The sequence below is a fragment of the Peromyscus californicus genome, unplaced genomic scaffold, assembly GCF_007827085.1.
Source record: "Peromyscus californicus insignis strain IS unplaced genomic scaffold, ASM782708v3 Scaffold_8__1_contigs__length_139910024, whole genome shotgun sequence".
NCBI classification, from domain to species: domain Eukaryota; kingdom Metazoa; phylum Chordata; class Mammalia; order Rodentia; family Cricetidae; genus Peromyscus; species Peromyscus californicus.
In genome coordinates this window covers 105,509,436-105,533,443 of record NW_026294606.1, presented here as the reverse complement: position 1 = coordinate 105,533,443, position 24,008 = coordinate 105,509,436, and the positions used below count along the sequence as shown (strand labels likewise).

The window sequence follows — 24,008 nt, the reverse complement described above, 5'->3', positions numbered from 1 at the left end:
ATTATCTCACAGCTTGAACTCCTGCTTTGTTACAATTACTAGGGGGAAAAGGAGACTAACAGAATAAGGAAAAAGACAAGGAAAAATGTCCCCTCTGATGCCTTGTGTCTGCTTATGTCACTCTAAAATAGGGAGTCTCCCTAATGCTGACTTTAATAAGACCTTCCTAAAGCTGGTCCAACTGGTGTTCAAGTCCCTGGACTGAAAAACAAGTTTATGAGCAGCAAAGTCACCTGACTCTGACCATGTGTACACTGTTTATCCAGATGACAGTGGCCACCACAGCTTTGATGGATGCTACACAGACTCTACTATCCCTTTGAAGTTTACTGAGGCCCCTACATTACTAAATGCCATAAAAAGGAACCTCAACTTCCAAAGGAGGGAAGTCACAAACACCACATGCTAGCAGGGGAAACCCCATTTGGCCTCTGAATTGTTAATGTAAACTTGTTACTTATATCCTTGATCTGTTACTATCTAATTACAATACTTTAAAAAAAAATGTCCTCTGCTCTACCTACAACGTGCCTACTGCTATCAAGGCCCACTGTTTAGACCAACCAGACCATATTCATAGTCAGGAGAGAGGTAGCCCAGATCCAAGTGGGTTGACAGGCTAACATCAGTCACGAATACCAGTCAGGAACTTCAAACTCTGAGAAGAGGGGGAAAGGGATAGTAAAGAGGGACTTACCCATCTCTTCCTTTGCTGACAATCTTTACTTCAAAATAGTAAATGCCACAGGCGGCAGGGATGGGGTGGGTGGCACGCACGGAGGCTGCATCTTTGTGGTTTTTGCCATGACCTGATGTAAAAAGGCAAAGAAGGAATGTCAATGCCAGGAAATACAAATGGAGGCCTCCTTTTTCTCTGTGCATGGTTAACTTCAACTCTCCTTTGCTAGAGTACGTTCTTACACTGTCCAAGGAATTGAGTAAACATATACACCTCCCACCTTTAAATCACCTCCATCCTAAACCAACCAACAGTCCTGACTGACCAAGATACTGTCCTCCATAACAAAACAAGGGTACACTTAGGCAACAGAGGTGCGTGTGTGTAAGACACTGAATACTGTTGTCTTTCTAGAATCTAAACGGCCCAGCCTGGAGCTCAGGGGAAGGAAGCGGCAGAAATGGAAGTCACCATTACCAACAACTTTAGCGCACAACCCCCAGGCCAGTTCAGGGTGACTGGCAGGCTGGCAGCCCATGCACCGCCTGTGAGAACGTTACCACCTCTTTTTGCAAACATTACTGAAACTAAGCGGTGGTAAAGGGCCTAGCTGAGGTTGGAGCCAGCTCAGGACAAGACGGGAGGCCCTAAGTGGAAGGTCTTGTCCCACATTGGTTTTGGACATTTACTGTAGTTCTCTTAAAGTCGTCTGTTTTCAGGACAGAGCAAAGGAAGAAGGTAAACCCCGGCCTGGCCAAACCACCCTACTCTGGACGTTCCGCTGAGCTAAGGCCCAACTCAGAGAGCCCACGCAAAGAAAAGGACATGATGGGCACAGCTTCCTTGCAGACACTCTGGACTCGTCTCCCAGTGGCCATACACGCTGATACCTTTGTAGTGGACACGGAGGTTTCCCTGGGAGAGGCCGATGTAGTTGTACTTGTCCTTGGGGCTCCAGGATCGCGGCAGCGGCGTTTCGTGCTGATTAACTGCAGGGTACAAGCGCTGCAGGCGCCGGCTCAGTTCCTGCTCCCCAGGTGACGGTAGCCCGCCCCCGGCGTCCCCACCGGAGGAGTCCCCAGCCTGCGGGTTCCCAGCTCCCGGGTCTGCCGTCGCCGCCGCCATCTTGGAGGGAGCTGCTATTGTGTCACTGGGGGCGGGGAGGAGTGCAACCAGATCTGCTTTGCTCAGCCAATGGCCTGTAAGCAACCCGGGGCCATAGGGAAACTGAGTCCGAGCCCGTGAACCTTTCTTAGTATACTACTATGCTTCACAAGATATTAGACTACATATCCCACAAGACAGAGCGCGCTAGAAGCCGGCCAACGCGGGCTCCTGGAGAACTTCGGGAGATGTAGTCCATACCTGCTCATCCACGAGCCCGTACAACGGAGACAAGGAGCCACTGGAAACTACTATTCCCGGGCAGCCAAGTGGCCAGGCCTCGAAGCTCACCTCCCTTGTCCACGGTCTCAGTTTATTCCCCTGCCTCAGTTCTATAACTGATATCAAACTTGCTGCATTGACTGGTTCTCAGAACACCCGGTCCCGGGTCCTAGCCTATCTTGACTATTTGGCCTTTCCCCAGAGTGCTCGTCGGAGGTTGGAGGCGTGTCGAGGCCGTGACCCCGCCCTCATCGCAGAGGCCGCTGGGGCCGGTCTCTATGGCAACGGACTGTACACTACCGCAAAGGAACTAGTTTCTGCTCCAAAATCATGGCCAGCCCTGAGACGCGTTACCAGAGTTTCTCCAAGTCCAGGTAGCACCTGGCCGGGCTGAGGGTGGGAAGGACTTGAGTACTTCCAGAGTGGGAAATGACACTGGTCCAGACCGCTGCACCATCTGTTGGTTTCTGTTCTTTGGGCTAGGGCTCCAGCGCCACAGAATCAGTGATACAGAAAAGGTTGCAGTAGAATTGAGACTGACTCCAGTAAGAACGTTATGTACTGCCGAAAGTGCAGGCGTACTTTATCATTAGATACATGATCTCAGCTAAAGATTGAAAAGCGAAGCGTCTTATATGTGAAGCCCTCACTACAGCTCTTGTATATAAGCTTTCAGTGTCTAAATAATGTTGTTTCCCGCCTTGTGCTCATTCCCAGTATTTGGAGGAAGGGCAAGGGAGGCGACTTCATCTCAACTCTAATCTTTCAGGGTCTGCTGCCTTGATAGAAAAGGGTTACAAAGACCGGGAGTGGTGTTGCACGCCTTTAATCCAAGCACTGGGGAGGCAGAAGCAGGCTGATCTCTGTGAGTTTGAGGCCAGCCTGATCTAAATAGTGAGTTTCAGGACAGCCAGAGCTATGTGGAGAGATCCCCTTTCAAAAATAAAATAATAATAATAATAATAATAATAATAATAATAATAATAATTTTTTAAAGCCTACAGAAGTCCCCAGTGACAGGAAATGCCAATGCTATGATTTAATCTAGAGCTTAAAAAAATTAGCCTACAAGAGCCGGGCGGTGGTGGCGCACGCCTTTAATCCCAGCACTCGGGAGGCAGAGCCAGGCGGATCTCTGTGAGTTCGAGGCCAGCCTGGACTACCAAGTGAGTTCCAGGAAAGGCGCAAAGCTACACAGAGAAACCCTGCCTCGAAAAACCAAAAAAAAAAAAAAAAAAATTAGCCTACAAGAAACAGGTGGCAGGTTGAAAAGAAGAGCTGTTGCCCAACAAAACATAATCTAGCGAACTTATTACCTATGAAGAAAACTATGTAATAGGACTGAGGCTGTAGTTAGAATGTGTCGGGGCCTGGATCCCCCAGCAACACAAAGAATGTGAAACAAACTGAATCTTCATTCCACAGGAAAAAAGCACCATGTAATTTCTATGAGCTAACTGGTGGCAATATGAAATACTCATTCACCATTCTCTTCTTCCAGCTATGTGGAGTGACACACTGCGTCCCTTATAAGCTGGGCTGTAGTGGTGCACGCTTTTACTCCCATCACTAGGGAGGCAGAAGCCAGTCTGGTCTACAGATCAAGTTCCAGAACAGGCAAGACTGTTTCACAGAGAAACCCTGTCTCGAAAAACATAATAATAATAATAACAACAACAACAAAGGGCTGAAGAGATGGCTCAGAGGTTAAGAGCACTAGTTACTCTTCCAGAGGCCCGAGTTCAATTTCCAGCAACCACATGGTGGCTCACAACCATCTGTAATGAGATCTGGTGCCCTCTCCTGGCCTGCAGGGATACAAACAGATAGAATACTGTATACATAATAAATAAATAAATCTTTAAAATAATTTTAAAACATTAGGGTCTAGAGAAATGACTTGGTGGTTAAGAACACTGGCTGCTCTTTCATAAGATCTAGGTGAGATTCCCAGCACCCACATGGGATCCAATATCCTCTTCTGGCCTCCTCAGGAAACACTCATATACATAAAATAATAAAATTTACAGTAAGAAAAGTAGCTAGAAATTAAAAATAAAGAAAACAATAAGTATCACTGAGCAGTGTTGATGCACACCTTTAATCCCAGCACTCGGGAGGCAGAGGCAGGTGGATCTCTGTGAGTTCGAGACCAGCCTGGTCTACAGAGTGAGTTCCAGAACAGCCAGGGCTGTTACACAGAGAAACCCTGTCTCGAAAAACCAAAAAAATTAATAAATAAAAAATAATAAGCCGGGCGGTGGTGGCGCACGCCTTTAATCCCAGCACTCGGGAGGCAGAGCCAGGCGGATCTCTGTGAGTTCGAGGCCAGCCTGGTCTCCAAAGCGAGTTCCAGGAAAGGCGCAAAGCTACACAGAGAAACCCTGTCTCGAAAAACCAAAAAAAAAAAAAAATAATAAGTATCTTTTTTGGTTATATATCTACCGGATGTGCTTGATTTTCATTTTGTTTAAATCTAGTTTTTATGTCCAAAGTTAACAGCTATCTCCTACTGAACATTTCCATTTAGCAGTTTCTCCTGATTTCTAGAGATCTACATAGTTTCCCTAATTACTTTCCCTTTCATGGTGGTTACAATATAACCAAGAACAGAATTTTCCAGGAGGCAGAGGCAGGTGGATCTCTATGAGTTCTAGACCAGCCTGTTCTACAGAGCAAGTTCCAGGTCAGCAAAGACTACACAGAGAAATTCTGTCTCAAAAAACCAAAACAGCCGGGCGGTGGTGGCGCACGCCTTTAATCCCAGCACTCGGGAGGCAGAGCCAGGCGGATCTCTGTGAGTTCGAGGCCAGCCTGGGCTACCAAGTGAGTCCCAGGAAAGGCACAAAGCTACACAGAGAAACCCTGTCTTGAAAAACAAAAACAAAAACAAAAACAAAAAACAAAAAAAACCAAAACAGAATTTTGACCAGGCATTTCATGCGTGCCTGTAAATCCATGACTCAGGAGACTGAGGCAGGAGGTTCACAAGTTGTTCAAGGGCATAGTATGGCCTTATCTCAAAAATGAAAGAAAAAACCAAAGCCAGGCACAGTGGTTTATGCTAGTAATTCCAGGGCTCAGGAAACAAAGGGAAGAAGATCACTACCAGGCCAGCCTGGTCTCTGTCATGAGTTTCAGAGAAGCCCAGGATACATACTGAGAATAATCTCAAAAATAAATAAATAAATGAATAAATGTTAAAAAATAGAATTTGGGCCAGGTGATGCACACCTTTAATCCCAGCACTCGGGAGGCAGAGCCAGGCAGGTATCTGTGAGTTCAAGGCCAGCCTGCTCTACAGAGCGAGATCCAGGACAGGCACCAAAACAACACAGAGAAACCCTGTCTCGAAAATAACAAAAAAAAAAAAAAAAAAAAAAAAAAAGGAATTTGGGATAGTGATTGATGTTGAGAGAAAGGTATTAATTTAACCCAATGAGCAGATAAAGTTGTTACACTATATCTTATTGCTCTCCAATATGTGTCTTTTAAAAACAATAAGAGGAAGCCAGGAAGTGGTGGCACGTGCCTTTAATCCCAGCACTCCAGAGGCAGAGGCAGTCTGATGTCACTGAGTTTGAGGTCAGCCTGATCTACAGAGTGAGTTCCAGGGCAGCCAGGGCTACACAGAGAAACCCTGTCTTGGAGGGAAAAAAAAAAGTGTTGGATATTGAACCTGAATCTCACACACACCCTGCCACTGAGGTATATACTCTGTTTCTTTAGGTTGTTTGTTTTGAGACAGGGTTTCTCTGTGTAGTCCTGGCTGTCCTGGAACTTGCTCTGTAGACCAGGCTGGCCTCAAACTCACAGAGGGCTGTTACACAGAGAAACCCTGTCTCAAGAAAAAAAAGGGGGGAGGGGGGGAGAGAGCCATGCCCCGTGGGTCTGAGTTGGAGGGCTCTCCCCTCTATAGGCTCTGTCACCCATCACAGCTTCTTTTCTATGCAGAACACGTGCACAATCTTCAGGAGAGAATACAGAAGCCAAGAGCGCTGAGAGACGAAAGCTCTCTCAGAAACGAAGAACACTGGTCAGTGATGCTCTTCTTTTTGGAACCCCACATGTCACCCTCTACAACCTGTCTGTCTTCTACCTACAGCCCCAAACATACCCAGCAGACTAGTTCCTTCCCAGTCAGAGGTGGCCGCTCACAGAAGCCAGGCTTGCCAGGCTTTAGGGGACGAGAAGGGCATACTGGTTCCTCCTCATCTAAAAGCTGTCCATGACTGTCCCAGGTAAAAAGACTTAGCCCCTTCCCTTAACACCCTTCACTTTCCGCCTCGGCATTCTGGAATGGACCACATTTCTTCACCAACCTGCCATGTACCAGACACAGTGCTGGTGTTAGGGTGACACCAGCTCCTGCCAAGGTCCTGTAGTGCTGTGCCTGGACCCTTTTGTCTTTATGGCCCTAGGTCTGATACAGTACTTGAGTTCCATAAATACTTATGAACAAGTGTTTGTTTTTCTGTTGTGTTTCCGTTCTGAGTTCCTCATTCCTCTTCTTTACGACTCTCATAAAGACTAAGCAGAGTGAGCGGCTCACGCCTATAACTCCAGCACTTGGAAGGCTGAGGAAAACTGCTGCAAATTTATTTGTTTTTTGTTTGGTTTGGTTTGGTTTGGTTTTGGTTTTTTGAGACAGGGTTTCTCTGTGTAGACCAGGCTGTCTGCTAACTCAGAGATCAGCCTGCCTCTGTATCCCTAGTACTGAGATCAAAGGGGTGCGCCACCACCCCTTTAATCCCTTTAACACCCTTTCTTAGAAACTATTGGTATAAAAATTAATGTGGCCAACTAAGTATGGTGGCATACACTATAATCCCAGCACTCAGGAGATTGGAACAGGAAGCTTTTGAGTTAAAGGTTAACCTACCATATATAAACAAATCCCTCTCAAAGCCTTTTCTCGACAGAAGGTGGAGGTGGCACACACCTTTAATCCTCACACTCAGGAGGCAGAGGTAGGCAGAACTCTGTGAGGCCAGCCTGGTCTAGAAGACAGTTCCAGGACAGCTGGGATACAAAAGGACCACTGCCTTATTACCTTACTAAGTAGTTTAGTTTGGATTCTCTTTTTCAGTGCCTTGGATCATTCACATGCTGTGCAAGTGTTTGCCACTGAACTATAGCCTCATCCCACTTTGATGGGGCTAGAGTGGATGCCTTAGTGGTTAAGAGCACTTGCTACTCTTGCAGAAGACCTAGGTTCTGTTTCTAATGCTTGCATGGTGGCTCATAAATGTAACTCCTGTTATGGAAGAGCTGATGCCATCTTCTGACCTCTGCAGACTCCAAGCACGTATGTGGTGCACTTACATACAGGCAAAATGCTTATACACATGAAGTAAACAAATTTTTAAAAAATTTATATATATATATATATATATATATATATATATATATATATATATGCATTTGAGCAAACTTATTGCTCTAGTTAACAATGGAACACTGCGGGCAGTGTGTTGGCATTGTGTGAATGTGTTCCTTGGAGAGGATTTGGAAGCACATAGGCCTTACACTTTATGAAGCTGGGAACTGCCAAGGACAGGCCCCTATCAAAGGAGAAGAGGGCAATGTGAACCCTGTAGAGAACAAGTGAAGCCACAGTCGTTCCCAGCCTTCCTAATCCTGAGACCCTTTAATACAGTTCCTCATGTTGTGATCCAACCATAAAGTTATTTTCTTTACTACTTCCTAACTGTAAATTTACTACTGTTGTGAATCGTAATGTAAATATCTGTGAAAGCGTCGGACCCACTGGTTGAGAACCACCCCAGCTCCGGTTCTATTCCAGCCCCAGCCTCTTGCCTGCCAGATGCCTAACTCAGTTTAGACCTGCAGTCCCCGCGCTTGTGTGTTTTTTCCTACGGTGAGGTCACCAACCACCAGAGGGGGATGTTTCTCCCGCCGTAACCCAGAAGTGGGGCACCTTCCGGTTTTTACCTGCAGGGGGAAGCAAAGAGCCGGGAACGCGGGGCAACGCGGAGGACCACGGCGTCCTAGCAACAAGCCCTGGAGAGAAGCAGCTACTTCCCCAGTTTTTCGAGTTTTCATTCGCCCATGCAAATCAAAGTAAGGTGCCTATGATTTCTTCAGCTGAAGAAACAGAAAGAGCACATTTACTGTCCACTTGGAAATTTGAAACACTTTCTAAACTCATCGAGATTGAGCCCCAGGTGTCTCCTGGGATTTTTTTTTTCCCCTCATACTTCTGTTGTTTTCAGATAATCTGACACAGTGGCCTGAAACTCGTGATATTTCTGCTTCCAATGGGATAGCGAAGTGCTGGGATTACAAGCCACTCCCACCAACTGTGTAAAAAGTTTGTTGTTCGTTTAGACAGACTCTTGCTACGTGGCCCGCCGACTCACAGTAGTTCTGCTTTAGCCTGCCCAGAGCCAGCATTACAGGTGTGAGCCACCACGTGAAAACGTCATGTTTCTTCTTACTCCCACATCCCACCCCTCCCCCTGAACGTTTTCCCTAATTTTATAGTAAATAAGAAATTTTTTTGAGATGCCCTCACATAGCCCAAGCTGACCTCAAATTCTCTTGTGAATCACCTTGAACTCCAATCCTCCTGCCTCCACCCCTCAAGTGCTCAGATTACAGGTGTGTGCCAGCCCCATATGACTTATTTATTTTGAGTCAGAGTCTCACTATGTATTCTAGTTGGTTTTTTGTTTGTTTGTTTGTTTAACTCTTTGATGGCCTACCACCCAGATCTCAATAAATACACTGGGACTTATTCTTACTTACGAATGCCTGGCCTTAGCTTGACTTGTTTCTAACCAGCTTTTCTAACTTAAATTATCCCATTTCTCTTTAGCTATGTTTTGCCTCTGAGCTTTTTGCCTTTCTTTATTGTATATATCTTTCTTTCCTTCTTACTCCATAGCTGGCTGGGTGGCTGGGTAGCTGGCCCCTGGTATCTTCCTCTCCTTCTCCTTTCCTTGCTCCTTGCTCTTCCCTAGATTTCTCCTCCTATTTATTTCCCTGCCTGCCAGCCCCACCTGTTTCTCTCTCCTGCCTAGCTATTGGCCATCAGCTCTTTATTAGCCCAATCAGGTGTTTTAGGCAGGCAAAATAACACAGCTTTACAGAGTTAAACAAATGAAACATAAAAGAATCCAACACATCTTTGCATCATTAAACAAATATTCCACAGCATAAACAAATGTAACATATCTTAAGCTAATATTCCACAACCTTTCCCCCTTTTTTGTCTAAATAAAAATGAAAGATTTTAACTTTAACATAGTAAAACTACTTATAACAAAAACAGTTATCAAGTAAGAATTACATTTACAATATTCAGTCCATTTGTATTTAACAAATTCAGAGAAAATACTCCATTGTCTATATCTGTCTTATCTTAGTGATTCCAAAGTTTTATACCTAATTTACTTTCTACCATAGCTAAGGGAAACTATAACTCTGTTTAGACTTTAACTTCATCAAAGATCCCAAAAGGATGTAATATTACCTAACAACAAAGACATCTGGCTGCCTGGACAGTCACCCAAAGTTCCTCAGCAGCATTGGGGCATCCATCTTCAGCCCACAGGCCTAGAATATCTGGCATACTTTTCAGTAAAGCAGGAAATTTGAAAGACTGTTTGGTCTTGTATTGGCAATTTGTCAGTCACTTTCCTCTGTGTCCTGTAGAATATCTGACAGACTCTTCTGTAAAGTGGGAATTGCAAAGGATGGTCCTGCCTTGTCTTGACAAAGTTCAACAGGCTTTTTCCTGTGTCCCACTTGTCCATTCTGTACAGCATACCATGAGCAATCAAGGCAAGAGCAGTTTCTTGCCCAAATGGCTGGCCTTGCCACATTAAAAGCAAACTCCATATGGAGTTTCTTTGATACCCATCATCCTTTTATGAAGTAAATTGGTGCTGCCAGGAGTGTCTCATTTTCATGAAAAACATTAGATTATTAAACAGCTTAAATGCCATATTCTGTAGGTCTTTGAAGTGCTTGAAAATCATCTATTTGTTTAAAATATGCCTGTTTAACCTAGAAAATATACCTAATGTGACTACAAGTTTGATTATTATAGATTAACTACTAACCTCATTTCTTAATTATACATTGCATTTTTGTTTGTTTATTTGTTTGTTTGTTTTTCAAGACAGGGTTTCTCTGTGTAGCTTTGGAACCTGTCTTGGAACTTGCTCTGTAGACCAGGCTGGCCTCAAACTCACAGAGATCCGCCTGACTCTGCCTCCTGAGTGCTGGGATTAAAGGTGTGCAGCACCACTGCCTGGCTATATATTGCATTTTAAATGAGCTGCATAAGCACAATACCTCAAACAAGAGTAGAAACATGTATACAGTATAACAAAAATAACTTTACATTTGTATCAATATACCAAAATCCATGCCAATACCAAATATCTGACATTAATAGTTGTTTTTTATCTTTTTTTTAAAAAAGATTTATTTATTTATTATGTATACAGTATTCTGCCTACACACCAGAAGAGGGCACCAGATCAAATTACAGATGGTTGTGAGCCACCATGTGGTTGCTGGGAATTGAACTCAGGACCTCGGGAAGAGCTGCCAGTGCTCTTAACCTCTGAGCCATCTCTCCAGCCCCTGTTTTTTAATCTTATATTCCCCTAAATGATAACAAATATCCATAAACCACCAAATAACCAACCACCCATCCCACCTCTTGGGAAGGAGGGCATTGTTCTCTAGACTGCTTCCTGTTGTCTGTGGGTGAAGACATCTTTAGGAGTTTCTGAGAAAGCTGAGATAATAGCTAAGTCCTAGGAAGACTAGCTATAATCTTTGTTAATATTTATCACCTGTCAAGATTCACGAGGTCTTCCCGATCGAATATGAACCATATTAACCCTGAAGGAATCCATAGCCTCTCATTTCCTGGGGAAACAAAAGCATAACCTCTTCCCCAAAGCATTTTTGACTTCTATTTGACAAATACATTTTTTTACTTCCATTTTAAAGTTAAGGCATTCCTAAGTATATAGGCTGCTTTATTTCAACAGTCCCTCTTTCAATCCCATGTCTCTTAGCAACTGTCATTTGCTTATCAGCAATCAAAAAATTCAAGGTCAATACAGCAACATACAGGATCCAGACTCCCTGTATACTACCCATCTCTATGTGGTTTATTTTTTTTATTTTTATATTACTTTACTTCTCTCTTTAAAGAATTTATTATTTATAAACTATTTACTTTTTTTCTGTCTATACCCCTTTTCTTTTCTTTCTTAAGCTGATACACATTGTTAAATACAATGTAACCTGTTTAGAGGTTTCCTTTCCATCTAGATCTGTCTTTACTGCATATTTTGTGAAGTAGATGTTAAACTCATGGTCAGCTTGCAATAGAATTATCGCTCAAGACTGGGAGATTTGGTTACAGCAGGTTTGGAGGCTGGTCCCCAATTACAATGGAGGACCTGGTGGAAGGATGAGGCTAAGACCTTCGAACAATGGAGTAGGGCTAGAGATATTGAAATTCACCAAGAACAACTTCTTGGAGAGGGCTATTATGCTTATATACAAAGACAATCTTTATATGATGACCACACCCTGGCTTTATGCCACACAGCAGCAGCCTTGAATGCTTGGGACAGAATTGAAGAAGTAGAAAAGAAAATTGAGTGATTTACTAAAGTTATACAGGGCTCAAAAGACTGATGTCTTACAAAGACTGACTTTGGCAATAAATAGAATGATACAAATTCAGAAACTAGATAAATAATAATTGGATCTCTGGTTTTTGAAAATGCTAATGAACAATGCAAAAGTGTAATTAAGCCATTAAAGGCAAGATCCATTGGAGGAATAGATCCAAGATACAATCAATATTGAATCTCATGACCATGATGATGCTTGGATAGGAGAGGTGATTTCCAGAGGTTTGAAGAAAAATAGTAATGTTAAATGTTTCAATTTCAGTAAACAAGGTCATAGAGGAATTTCTAAGCAGTCTTATTAAATAAGAAACACAGAGCCAAATACAGAGTTAAAAGCCCAAGAGATCAGAGCACTGGCAAAGAGCCAAGACTACCTTTAGCTTACCACTCGCTGTCATCACTTCTCCTGAGAGAGTGTTTCTTCCTGTCTGACTTGTCTTTTTATTGCCTTTCTGTTCTGCCTTCTCATTGGCTCTAAACCCAACCACATGACTTCCTCGTCACTGCCTGTCTATACAGACCAACAGGCCTCTATGGTTGGTACTGGGATTAAAGGTTCATGTCACCACGCTTGGCTATGTCCTTGACCACACAGAGACTCTGCCTGCCATGTGATCGAATTAAGGGCATGGGCTACCACCACCTGACTTCTGTTCCTGCCTCGCTAATGACCTGTGATCTCTAGGCAAACTTTATTTATTAACATAAAAATAAAATCACATTTCAGCACAATTAAAATATCACCACACAAGGTCACCAAAAAGGGGACTATAAATAGGACATTTCTAGAAGCAATGTTTTTTTCAAGGAATAATCCCAACAGAAAGCCCCTCCCTTCTGGATTATGCAGAAGGTGTGGCAAAGGCAGACAGTGGACTAACAAATGTAGACCAACAAGGGACAGACAAAGTAATCCCTTGCCTTTGCCATCGGAAATGCCCCAAGGGGCTTCTTGAAGGCCCCCATGTCAAATTTCATTCAGTCCTTTCCTGTCATTGTGGAATAAAGTCCTTCCTAGAGCAATTAAAGAACTTAATGACTATTGTAAGAAACCATACTGCTCTGGATGATAAAATACCTTTAGAAAATAGAACAAAAATTTAAGGAGAAAACCATAAATCAAAATTGATAAAGATTAGATTTGGAAACTCCCCAAAGTTAGGGTTGGGGAAAGGTTTTGTTTTTGTATTTTCAGGAAAATAAAAACAACCATCTTGAAGAATTTAAAGAACTTTGGACAAATAAGCATCCAAAGAAGAGAAAACTACCTGGAAAAATTACCAAGAAAAGGAGTAATCTGACCTAATGTGATCTCTGAAGTCTCCAAAAATATGATGGAACTCCACAATGATGATTCCTTCAGGACTATGATAATGCCATTAAGATGACAAATACCACCCAAAGATCAGTTTTGGACTATAAATTGCTCAGGGCAATTTCAAGATGGCTACCTGAGATGATCCAGCCTCACAGACTACTCTAGCCAACACCTGAGATAAGCCCTGCACTTTTCCCTTTATGTAGAGTGATACAGCTACCTCTCCCAGGACTAGACGATTAACCCAAAATTTTCTTTTCAGGATCCCCTAAAGATGCCTTCACCCCCAGACAGCAGGAAGTAAATTTAAGAACATGATGCCCACATTCCCAAGAGGTGGGGTGGGTGGTTTTGGTCATTCAATAAGCTATGGATATTTGTCATTGTTTTGGTGGTTGATTACAAGTTGTTATTGGTAATGTTCAGGAACCAAGATAAGCTTTCTCAGGCCCTAGATGGCTATTTCAGCCCCACATTGGGTGCCAGTATAATTGGGTTTTTCCCCCTTTTGGGAGCCTGCCACCCAGATCCCAAATAAATACACTGAGACTTGTTTTTACTTGTAAATGCCTGGCCTTAGCTTGACTTGTTTCTAGCCAGCTTTTCTAACTTGTTATCCCATTTCTCTTTAACTACATTTTGCCTCTGGGCTTTTTGCTTTTATTCTATATATCTTTCTTTCCTTCTTACTCCATAGCTGGCTGGGTAGCTGGCCCCTGGTATCTTCCTCTCCTTCTCCTTTTCTTACTCCTTGCTCTTCCCTAGATTTCTCCTCCTACTTATTTCTTTGCCTGCCAGCCCCACCTGTTTCTCTTTCCTGTGTAGCTATTGGCCATTCAGCTCTTTATTAGATCAATCAGGTGTTTTAGACAGGCAAAATAACACAGCTTTACAGAGTTAAACAAATGAAACATGAAAGAATGCAACACATCTTTGCATCATTAAACAAATATTCTGTAGCATAAACAAATGTAACACATCTTAAACTAATATTCCACAACAATGTATTCCAGTCTGATCTCAAACTTTTGATCCTTGAGTGCTAGGATATCATGCATGAGTCACAAGATATTTTGGGGGGTTTGTTTGGTTTGGTTTTGTTCTGTTTTGTTTTGTTTTTGAGACACGGTTTCTCTATGTCACAGCCCTGGCTGTCCTGGATTTCAGGCTGGCCTCAAACTCACAGAGATCCACCTGCCTCTGCCTCCCGAGTGCTAGGATTAAAGGTGCATGCCACCACAGCTGGGCTGCTTTTGTTTTTTGAGACAGGTCTCTATGTAGCCTTGGCTGTCTTGGAACTGGATATATAGACCAGCCTGTTCTAGAACTCAGAGTTCCACATCCTGAGGGCTGGGATTAAAGGCATGTGCCCTGGCTGAGAGCTTTTTTTTTTTTGAAACAGGATCCAGGCTGCCCTAGAACTCACTATCTAGTGAAGGATAATCATGAACTTCTGATGCTTAAGTCTCCATAACCTAAATGCAGAATTATACACAGTGCTAGGATTACAGGCAGGCACCAACACTATACAGTGCTTGGCAGATGCATGCTATGCAAGTTTTTTGTTTGTTTGGTTGGTTTTGGTTTTTCAAGACAGGGTCTCATTGTATATCTCACTATGTAGACGAGGCTGACCTTGAGCTCACAGAGATCTGCCTTAGAAAAGCATTTAACAGCTGAACTACATCCCCAGCCCTCAATATTCTTTTCAAATTGAAGATGATTTATGCTTGTTATAGAAATTTTTTAAAAATACACATTAAAGCCGGGCGGTGGTGGCTCACGCCTTTAATCCCAGCACTCGGGAGGCAGAGCCAGGCGGATCTCTGTGAGTTCGAGGCCAGCCTGGACTACCAAGTGAGTTCCAGGAAAGGCGCAAAGCTACACAGAGAAACCCTGTCTCGAAAAACCAAAAAAAAAAAAAAAAAATACACATTAAAAAAAATAATCACCCATGCTCCTGTCACATAGAGAATAATAGTCATGAATAGCCTTTTGGATTTTCTGGTTTTTTTTGTTGTTGTTGTTGTTTTTTGAGACAGGGTTTCTCTGTGTAGCCTAGGCTATCCTAGAACTTAATCAGTAGAGCAGCCTGGCCTTGAACCCACAGAGATCTGCCTCCCGAGTGCTGGGATTAAATGTGTCACCACCACCTGGTGGGTTTTCTCCTCTTTTAGTTGACTTGTCATGCTTATTCCCAAGTTTTATATTAAGCCTCTTCGTAAACATTTCATGCCTATATAACAAGTTTCTGTTTTAAGATACTTGGGAATTTAAATTTGTTTCCACAACTCAAAGTATACATTCAGCATCACCCTGTATGTAACAAAGTTGTTTCATTTGTCTCCCTCTGTCCAGCTGCCTGGACTCCTTGCCTCAGGCCTCTTTAACAGGAGCTTCAGCTACCTACTCTCACAGGGTATCAGCTCCTTACTCATAACTCTTGAAAAGCCATATCCTTGAGCTGTTGGTTCTGTCCAAACAGTCTTTATACCTTCCCCACCACACTCTCTCCAAGTGACTGTAGCTTCTTTCATGCTCTCATTTGAACTATGCTACACAATCATCTTACTCTGAGATGATCAGCCTCCCCCAACACAACCCAGTCAGCACTTCCTGCCCTTTTATAACTATCACTGGTTTCAGTCACTTCACGCTGACTTGTGACTATCAATTCACTTGTCACCTTACTCCAACTGTACCCAGCTTTCCTTGTGTCTCTAGAACCCAACAGTGATTGACTACAATGGACTCCAAAATGCTGAAGAACAAATAAAGGACCAAATTTATAAAATTCTAAAAGTAGGATTGACTGGATCAAATTATATTTTTTATGCTGTATTTCATGAAAATATTTAAGAAAAAAATAAACCCATACATACTGTTTCCTACCACATGTATCTGCTAATGGTTCAAAATGAAGTCCCATTCATCAGGGTACCTTTACCTACTTCTCCCTTCCCCAAGGGATGCAACCCAATCACCTTGCAGGCTCCATCTGTTTATCTCTGTAGTCCTGTTTGTCTTGTCCATCTAGGCATTAGACTGGACTTACCTTCCTCTCTTGTCTCTTTAGCTCTACTGTGCCAGAAGGCAGAGATTGAGGCTTTTCAGGGTTCACATTTTTTTTGTCATAGTACAGGCAGTCAATGGTCTCTGGCTTAATACAGAAGAGTATAACTCACATTTGCTGGTTCCTAGCAGGCACTACAGTGTATAAACTACACACTATATTTTCTCATGGCATCCTTGCCCCAGTGCATTGGAATGGTGACTACTATTATCCCTACTTTACAAATGAAAAGACTGAGGCTCAGAGCAGTTAAACCTATGGTCACACTGCTAGTAAGGAAGATTCGAGATTTAATCCTAACTGTCTATAACCAAAAGACCACAGTCTTAATTATGGACCATATTAAAGATGTTTGTATAGCTGGGTATGCTGACACATACCTGTGATCCCAGCAGCATACAGGAACTGGAGGAAAGAAGTCTCAAGTATAAGGCTAGCATGGGCCATATAGCTAAAGTGTGTGTGTGTTGGGGGGGTGTGGGTGGAGGAATACAGAAGAGCAGAAAGAGGCTGTGAATATAGCTCAGTAGTACAGTCCTTAACATGTGAGGTAGTTCTGTCTTGTCCTCAACAATACCAGAAAAGGGAAGGGGGAGTAATGTTGCCATAGTAACCTCAGCTGTCCCTCCCTTAAGCCCTTGCAGTTATCCATGGGTGGCCACCTGTCCCCATGGCCAACGTACACCAGTGGCCAGACGATTCTGCATAAACGAAAGCCCTGTTCAGAGGACTGCCGGAAAAGAGCCAAGTAAGCCAGGGCCGGCCTGACGGGGGATGGGCTGGCCTAGGTTAGGTATTGGTCCAGGACATATAGCTTAGTGGAGTTTGTGGCCCCAGACCAAGAGTACAAGGATCCATGGGGTGTTAGTGACATCTCAGCCCACCATCCTCTGCAGTAGCTGGCAGCAGCAGCCCCTGGGCGCTTCCAAGCCCAGGTACCTGGAGCAACTGGAGAACTACCTGCGCAAGGAGCTCCTTCTGCTGGACCTGGGCACGGATTCTGCACAAGAGCTGAGGCTGCAGGTCAGAGCCACAGACCAGACCTGCCAGGGGTGGAAAGAAACTTCGTACATCAGAGCTGAGTAACGCAGACCTTCACAGGGGAAGTGGCCCCTCCATCTTCTAACTATTCCTCTTTGGAAAGAGGAATGTCCTATGACAGAGCCCCTGCCTGGTGGCAACAACTAGAAGCTTGAGGAACTAGCCCAGAAACAGAGAATGGTCAGTCTAGATGCAGTTCAGACTCTGGTACACACTAGAAAGGGACTCAGTAATAATGAAAAGGAATCTCTGACTTCTGACCTAGACATGACTGAAGCATTACTGAGTGCTGACCATGTGCCAGGCTTTGGGCACACATTCACACATATCGCACATACAATCTTTCTGAATCTAAGTTGGAAAGAATACTCTCTTCGGCTTTGAGTTCAGAACATGAAGAAAGAATCTTCAATGTCCTGTTCCCACAGGTCTTTGGTATGTGAGAGGCTAGTGGATACAGGGTCTGGTAGGCAAGAAACTGACTGCCTGGACAGCCAGAGTCAGCTTGGGCATAATGGCATATCTGGCCCACAGTGGTGGGCTGCTAAGCCTCAGAGTTAGCACCGGGCAAGGCCTTTTACCTGTCCCTCCTCTCCAGCCCCATGGTACTAAGACTTGGGTGGTGCCTGGCCAGACACAGGTTACTAGCAGTCTCATATGGAAACAGTTTTGAGCCCACTGAGGGTGGGGGGTACAGGCCAGGAAATGATAGGTTCCTTTTTTATGCTAGCCTTACAGGGAGATCTTTGAGTTCTTCATAGAGGATTTCAAGACATACAAGCCATTGTTATCCTCCATCAAGAATGCATATGAGGTGATGCTGGGTAAGACTGCAGCCCCCTTCTGGGCCCCAGTTGGAATGAATACAGAGTATCCTATTCTGACTTTTTGATTCTCTACTACTAACTGATCTTTAGGTCACTTTTTGCATGCTCAACCGTACCCTTTAGCAGGACGGTGAGGCAATCTGTAGTAAATAGAAGGAATCCCAGGAAAGGAAGGCCTTCCAGGAGGCTCCCTCGCCTGCTCAGAAAGTGCTAAGCAGGTTACAGCTACAGAATCCATGTTCCTAAGCCTCTCCATGGGAGAGATCCTAACCCTCAACATGACTCAGCCCCTGGTCTGTTTGTTCTTTTGCATGGTTGGAGATTGAACCTAGCATCTCACGTATAATGAACAAGCATTCTACCATGGGTCTCTATCCCCACCCCCTACCCTCCTTTAAAAACAAGTGTGTGAAGAGTGTGGAGAGGCACTGGAGAGATGGCTCAGCAGTTAAGAGGCCAGCAGTAGCTGTCCTTCCAGAGGACCTGGGTTTAAACTGCAGCATCCACATGCTCGTTAACAAATATCTGTAACTCCATTTCCAGGGGATCTGACCTCCTCTTCCGGTCTCTGCAGGCACCAGGCACACACAAGTCTCACAGACACATATGTAGGCAAAACACCCAGTGACCTTAGGATCTGTGACTCCTGGCTGTTTACTCTCTGTGGGCCCCCAAAAGGCTTTTTTACCTGTCTTTTTTTTATTTGTTTTTTGAGACAGGGTCTCTCTATGTAGCCCTGGCTGTACTGGAGCTCCAGTTGTAGCCCAGGCTGGCCCCCAAATTCAGAGCTCCTCCTGGCCTCTGCCTCCTGAGTGCTGGGATTAGAGGTGTGGGAACTCCACCCAGCACACCTGTCTTTGCTTAGCCCACCAAAGGGAGAAAATTCGGTCCCTGGAGCCCCTGAAGGCCAAGATCGTCAGTATGAATGAGGACTGCAGTGAGAGGATCCTGGCCATGAGGGCTGAGGAGAAGTACGAAATCTCCTTGCTCAAGAAAGAGAAGATGAATTTACTAAAACTCATTGATAAAAAGAATGAAGAGAAGATCTCCTTGCAGAGTGAGGTGAATGAATGGAGGTGGTAATGCTGACAAGGCCCCCAAGTTCCTGCTCTACCTGTAGCCAGGTGTGTTCATGAGTACTGAGGCTATCCCTAACCCCGTCTACCCTTCTGCCTGAATGGAGAGCCATCACCATCCCCAAGAGCCCCTGAGCTATCTTTACCGTGCCCTGCTGCAGTGCTCAGCATAGACTCCAACGTGGCTCCAAGTGCCAGCAAACTCTCCATGGGTTGAAGCATGGGCTTCTTGCTAGGTTCTCAGGCATGACCACTTTCCTTTTCCTAAACTCAGGGACTACCAAACAGCAATCACAGCCCTGTGGTGACCAAGAGTCACTGAGTACTGTCCTATCTCCTGCCCCACCCCTGCAGGTGACTAAACTGAGGAAGAGCTTGGCTGAGGAATACCTTCGCTACCTTACTGAGCGAGATGCCCGCAAGATTCTTATTGGGGACCTAAATGAGCTGCGATACCAGCGAGAAGACATGTCACTAGCCCAGTCCCCAGGTAATCCAAGCCAGGTTTCTCTCCTGAGGTGCTGAAGTCTCTCAGTCACCATTTACATTCTTAGTATCTTTTTTTTTTTTTTTTTCTTTTTTTTAGTTTTTCGAGACAGAGTTTCTCTGTGTAGTTTTGGTGCCTGTCCTGGATCTCACTCTGTAGACCAGGTTGGCCTCGAACTCACAGAGATCTGCCTGCCTCTGCCTCCCAAGTGCTGGGATTAAAGGCATGGACCACCACTGCCCAGCACATTCCTAGTATCTTATTATCCTGTGTCCATAGATGGTAGGAAAGGTCTGGGCTGCTAGCTGAGGCTGAGGATCCTTTAAGCTAGATTGAAAAAATCACAGAATAAAGTAGGGAACTTTAACACTGCTGGAAGCTGAGACTCTGTGGGCAAGTGAAGCCTGGCACCACATGCCCTGGGCTTCTCTACTTAAGGTAGAGAGGCTGTAAACCCAAAGAATCCCAAGCAGAGAAGGTATATTAATGATGAAACAGTGACTAAGGCAACTTACAGAAGGAAGGATTTCTCTCTCTCTCTCTTTTTCTTTTTTGGTTTTTTGAGACAGGTTTTTCTCTGTAGTCCTGGCCATCCTGGACTCTGTAGACCAGTCTGGCCTCGAACTCAGAGATCCAACTGCTTCTGCCTTCCAAGTGCTGGGATTAAAGGTGTGCGACACCACCGCTCAGCTAGAAGAATTTCTTTGGCTCTTAGTGTTCCAAAAGGATATTAGTCTATCATCATGGCAGGAAGCATTGGCAGTAGACAGGCAAGCATGGAATCAGAGCAGCAGTGGAGAGTTCACACATGGATTCACAATTGGAAGCAGAGAACACAGTGGGAATGGGCAGTGAGTCTTGAGTCTTTTGAAACCTCAAGGCTGCCCCCAGTGACACACCTCCTCCAAGGCCATACCTCGTAATCCTTCTCAAACAGTTTCACCAACTGGGGACCAAGTGTTCAAACATAGGAGCCTATGGGAGCCAGTCTATTCATACAGAGAGCATGCCCCAAGCACTATTTAACCCAACCCTGGGTACAAACCCAAGCCAAGATGACAGACTGGCGGGACCCTGGCAGGTGTTTGGGGAGAGGATCCTGTGAAGCTAACACTGGCACTGAAGATGACCCGACAAGACCTGACCCGCACTCAGATGGAACTCAACACCATGAAAGCCAACTTTGGAGATGTGGTACCCAGGAGAGACTTTGAAAAGCAGGAGAAGATCAACATGGAACTTCAAGAGCAGGTGCTGGTGGGCAGGTAGGGTTTGATATGGTAGGGCATGGTCAAGCAAGTGGGTAGCTAGGACCAATCCCCTTGCCTACAGCTGGAAAGTCTGAGAGCTGACTATGAAGAAGTCCGAAAGGAACACGAGTTACTGCTGCAGTTGCACATGACCACACTGAAGGAGCGGGACCAGTTCCATCATGAGCTAGAGGAGATCCATCGCACCTCCACCCCTCGACCCGACTGGACCAAATGCGAAGGTAATGATGGTTGCAGGGGCCCCAGGGCCTGCTGAAGGACATGGCCTGGGTTCTAGCTTCCTCTCCCCACCGGCAGGTATTATATCAGGGGGTTCAGAACGCTGGCTAATGCTGGCCGAAGGAAAGAACAGTGACCAGCTGGTGGATGTGTTGCTGGAGGAGATTGGCAGTGGTCTGCTTCGGGAGAAAGACTTCTTCCCTGGTCTGGTAAGAGAGTCCCTGAGCCAGAGGTCCCTTAAGATTCTGGGGGAACTATCTGGGGTTCTTTCTTGTGTAGACACAGGGCAACAGAAGGGTCCAGTTGTGAGCCGACACCCGCCTTTCAGGGCTTTGGGGAATCTGTCCCTGCTTTCCTTCGGTTTGATGGCCCTGTGGAGAACAAGAAGCCCAGCAAGAAGGAGGTGGTAAATCTCCTTGTAGATGCCTGGAAGGAACGTATTGCAGAGGAGCAGGTCAGCTCTCACTGGTTATAAATTGCCTCTGTGTAGCCTTCAGATTCAGGGTCCTTTAAGGAGTCCCCTCAAGGTGGTAGGGAGCAGGGTGGGGGCTAAGCAAGCCCAGGACATACTAACCAAATATTCTCACCCTACAGAAAGAGTCATTCCCAGATTTCTTCTTCAATTTTCTGGAGCGTCGCTTTGGGATCAATGATGCCATAGCCTGGGCTTACACCATTTTTGAAAGTATCAAGCTCTTTCACTCCAATGAGATCATGAGTCAGTTCTATGCAGTCTTGATAGGCAAGGTGAGCTTTGGCCTAGGCCCTACCGGTTACCCTAGCCAAGTAGAAATGGCTTTTGTCCCCAGCACAATGGCTCTGCCCCTTCACTCTAGTAAGCAGCGTATTAGTAACTGCTCCCCTCGTTGTAGAAGCTGGAGAGTGTACATATCAACCAATTGGAGACACTGTCCCATCTGCAGAAGGAGATGGCAAATGCTGACACTCAGAATGAGGGGTTAATATCTATGGAGCAATTCTGGTAAGAGGCCAGTCAGGCCACTCCAAACTCTAGTCCATTATCTTGGCTGGTCAGGTTCTCAGGAATGCAGGAAAAAGGGGAGCCTCACAGGAAGGGCCACAGCCTCAAATCCTGCTGTCCTCACTGGCTGTGGTGGGACATGCCCAGAATTCTAGCACTTGAGAGATAAAAGCAGGGGAGTCATTTAATTCTAGGCCAGCCTAGAACAAAACTGTTCAAAACATGCCAAGCATGGTAGTGTAGGCCTTTAATTCCAGCACTTGGGAGGCAGAGGCTGGAGGATCTCTGTGATTTCGAGGGCATCCTGGTCTACAGAGTGAGTTCCAGTTCAACCAGATTGACATAGAAAGACCCTTTTTCAAAAAACCAATTAAAAAAAAAAAAAAAGGCAAAACAAAAAAAGTTTGGGAGACTAAGGCAGGAGGATCATTGAGTTCAAAGACTCCAAAAAAAAAAAAAAAAAAAAAAAAAAAAAAAGCCGGGCGGTGGTGGCGCACGCCTTTAATCCCAGCACTTGGGAGGCAGAGCCAGGTGGATCTCTGTGAGTTCGAGGCCAACCTGGACTACCAAGTGAGTTCCAGGAAAGGCGCAAAGCTACACGGAGAGACCCTGTCTCGAAAAACCAAAAAAAAAAAAACCTGTGGAGGGCTGGAGAAATGACTTAGTGGTTGAGAGCACTGGCTGCTCTTCCAGAGGTCCTGAGTTCAGTTCCCAGCAACCACAGGGTGGTTCACAACCATCTATAACAGGATATGATGCCCTCTTCTGGCATGCAGGTATATATGCATACATAAATACATAAAAAACTCATACATGGGGTTGAGGATTTAGCTCAGTGGTAGAGCACTTGCCTAGCAAGCGCAAGGCCCTAGGTTCAATCCTAGGCTTCAGGGAAAAAAACAAAAAAACTCATACATAAAATACAAATAAATAAGTAAATAAATAAATGCCTGTAGAAATACTAGTGGGGATGGCCCAATTAGACAGCCTCAATCAGTCAGGCCCTGTTGGAATTCTTATTTTCCTATAGCAACATCCTCAAGAATACCTTTCCTCTCAAGAAGGAAGAACAGATTCAGGAGCTAATGGAGGCAGCAGGCTGGGGTCCAGACAACAGCAGTATAGAAGTGTTCAACTACCGAATATTGTTTACTGAGGTGGGTGGAGACACATAACTTGCCACTCCCTTCCCTAGTACTTAAACTACAGTCAATATGGCCTCACCCTGCCTTCTCCCACATCCCACTCTAGGATGAGGAGGGTCAGAGTGAGCCGTTTGTGCAAAAGCTGCGGGAACAGTACGACAGTGAAAAGGAGGCATACTTGCAAGAACTGAAGCAAGACCTGGGCCTAGAGCTGTGAGTGATCCTGGGCCCCAGAGCCCTGCTCAGCCATTGGCAAGTCCCTATCAGATAGCATCTCAGGTGCCAGAGTCTCCCTATGCAATGGGCACGATGCTGGGTACTATAAACTACTCAAACTCGACAGCAAAATGGGTACCTCAGAGTCAGGGTACAGAGAGAAGGGCTCAAGCCTGTAAACCTGTCTTTCTTCCTTGTGGGGCAGCCCTGATGAGGTGAACCTACTGAAGATGCGTGGGGCCCTGATGAACATCGATCCCAGCCTGGACAAGCAGACGCTGAGCACCTACCTGAGCCAGGCCTTTCAGCTCCCTGTGGCAGAACTGCCATTGGAGGATGATGAGAAGCAGGAGGAAATTGTAGTAAAACTTGAGACTGCGATTGAACGGCTTCAGATAGCAGACATCAAGCGTGTAGGACCGAGAGGAGAGCCAGAGCCAACAAGCTAGAAACCTCATGGGCAACTTAAGTACTCCAGTGTTGCTAAACTTCCAGTATAAAATTATTTATCTAAGTTTATATCTTCCAGGCTGGCTGGAAAGTCAAGTGTTGGGGTATGGGGTAAGAGGATCTGGGCACACCCTAAGACATGCACC

The 24,008-nt window shown here is 45.0% G+C and overlaps 2 protein-coding genes across 4 annotated transcripts in view; one reads left to right on the top strand and one right to left on the bottom strand.

Moving 5' to 3' along the window:
• Ranbp10 (RAN binding protein 10) overlaps positions 1-1,880 on the bottom strand; it is a 62,080-nt gene extending 60,200 nt beyond the window's left edge. Inside the window, exons 1-2 of the mRNA XM_052727646.1 lie at positions 1,570-1,880; positions 698-809 (exon numbers count right to left, since the gene is read on the bottom strand). Of these exons, the coding sequence (XP_052583606.1) occupies positions 698-809; positions 1,570-1,804 (347 nt within the window). The 5' untranslated portion in view covers positions 1,805-1,880. The remainder of the gene's footprint in view (positions 1-697; positions 810-1,569) is intronic.
• Positions 1,869-23,931, top strand: Tsnaxip1 (translin associated factor X interacting protein 1). 3 transcript variants are annotated; one of them, XM_052727643.1, is made up of 16 exons: positions 1,869-2,439; positions 6,020-6,101; positions 16,784-16,896; positions 17,045-17,171; positions 17,920-18,013; positions 18,882-19,078; positions 19,447-19,582; positions 20,661-20,830; positions 20,912-21,071; positions 21,148-21,278; positions 21,398-21,523; positions 21,664-21,816; positions 21,942-22,051; positions 23,082-23,208; positions 23,303-23,409; positions 23,618-23,931. In XM_052727643.1, the coding sequence occupies exons 1-16, from the start codon at positions 2,396-2,398 to the stop codon at positions 23,859-23,861; spliced, it is 2,121 nt and encodes a 706-aa protein (XP_052583603.1). In that variant the 5' UTR covers positions 1,869-2,395; the 3' UTR covers positions 23,862-23,931. The 3 variants fall into 3 exon arrangements, with proteins under 3 accessions (XP_052583603.1, XP_052583604.1, XP_052583605.1); XM_052727644.1 differs by lacking the exons at positions 1,869-2,439; positions 6,020-6,101 and adding an exon at positions 7,606-8,149; XM_052727645.1 differs by lacking the exons at positions 1,869-2,439; positions 6,020-6,101; positions 17,045-17,171 and having other exon boundaries at positions 16,783-16,896.
• The last annotated feature ends 77 nt before the right edge of the window (positions 23,932-24,008 follow it).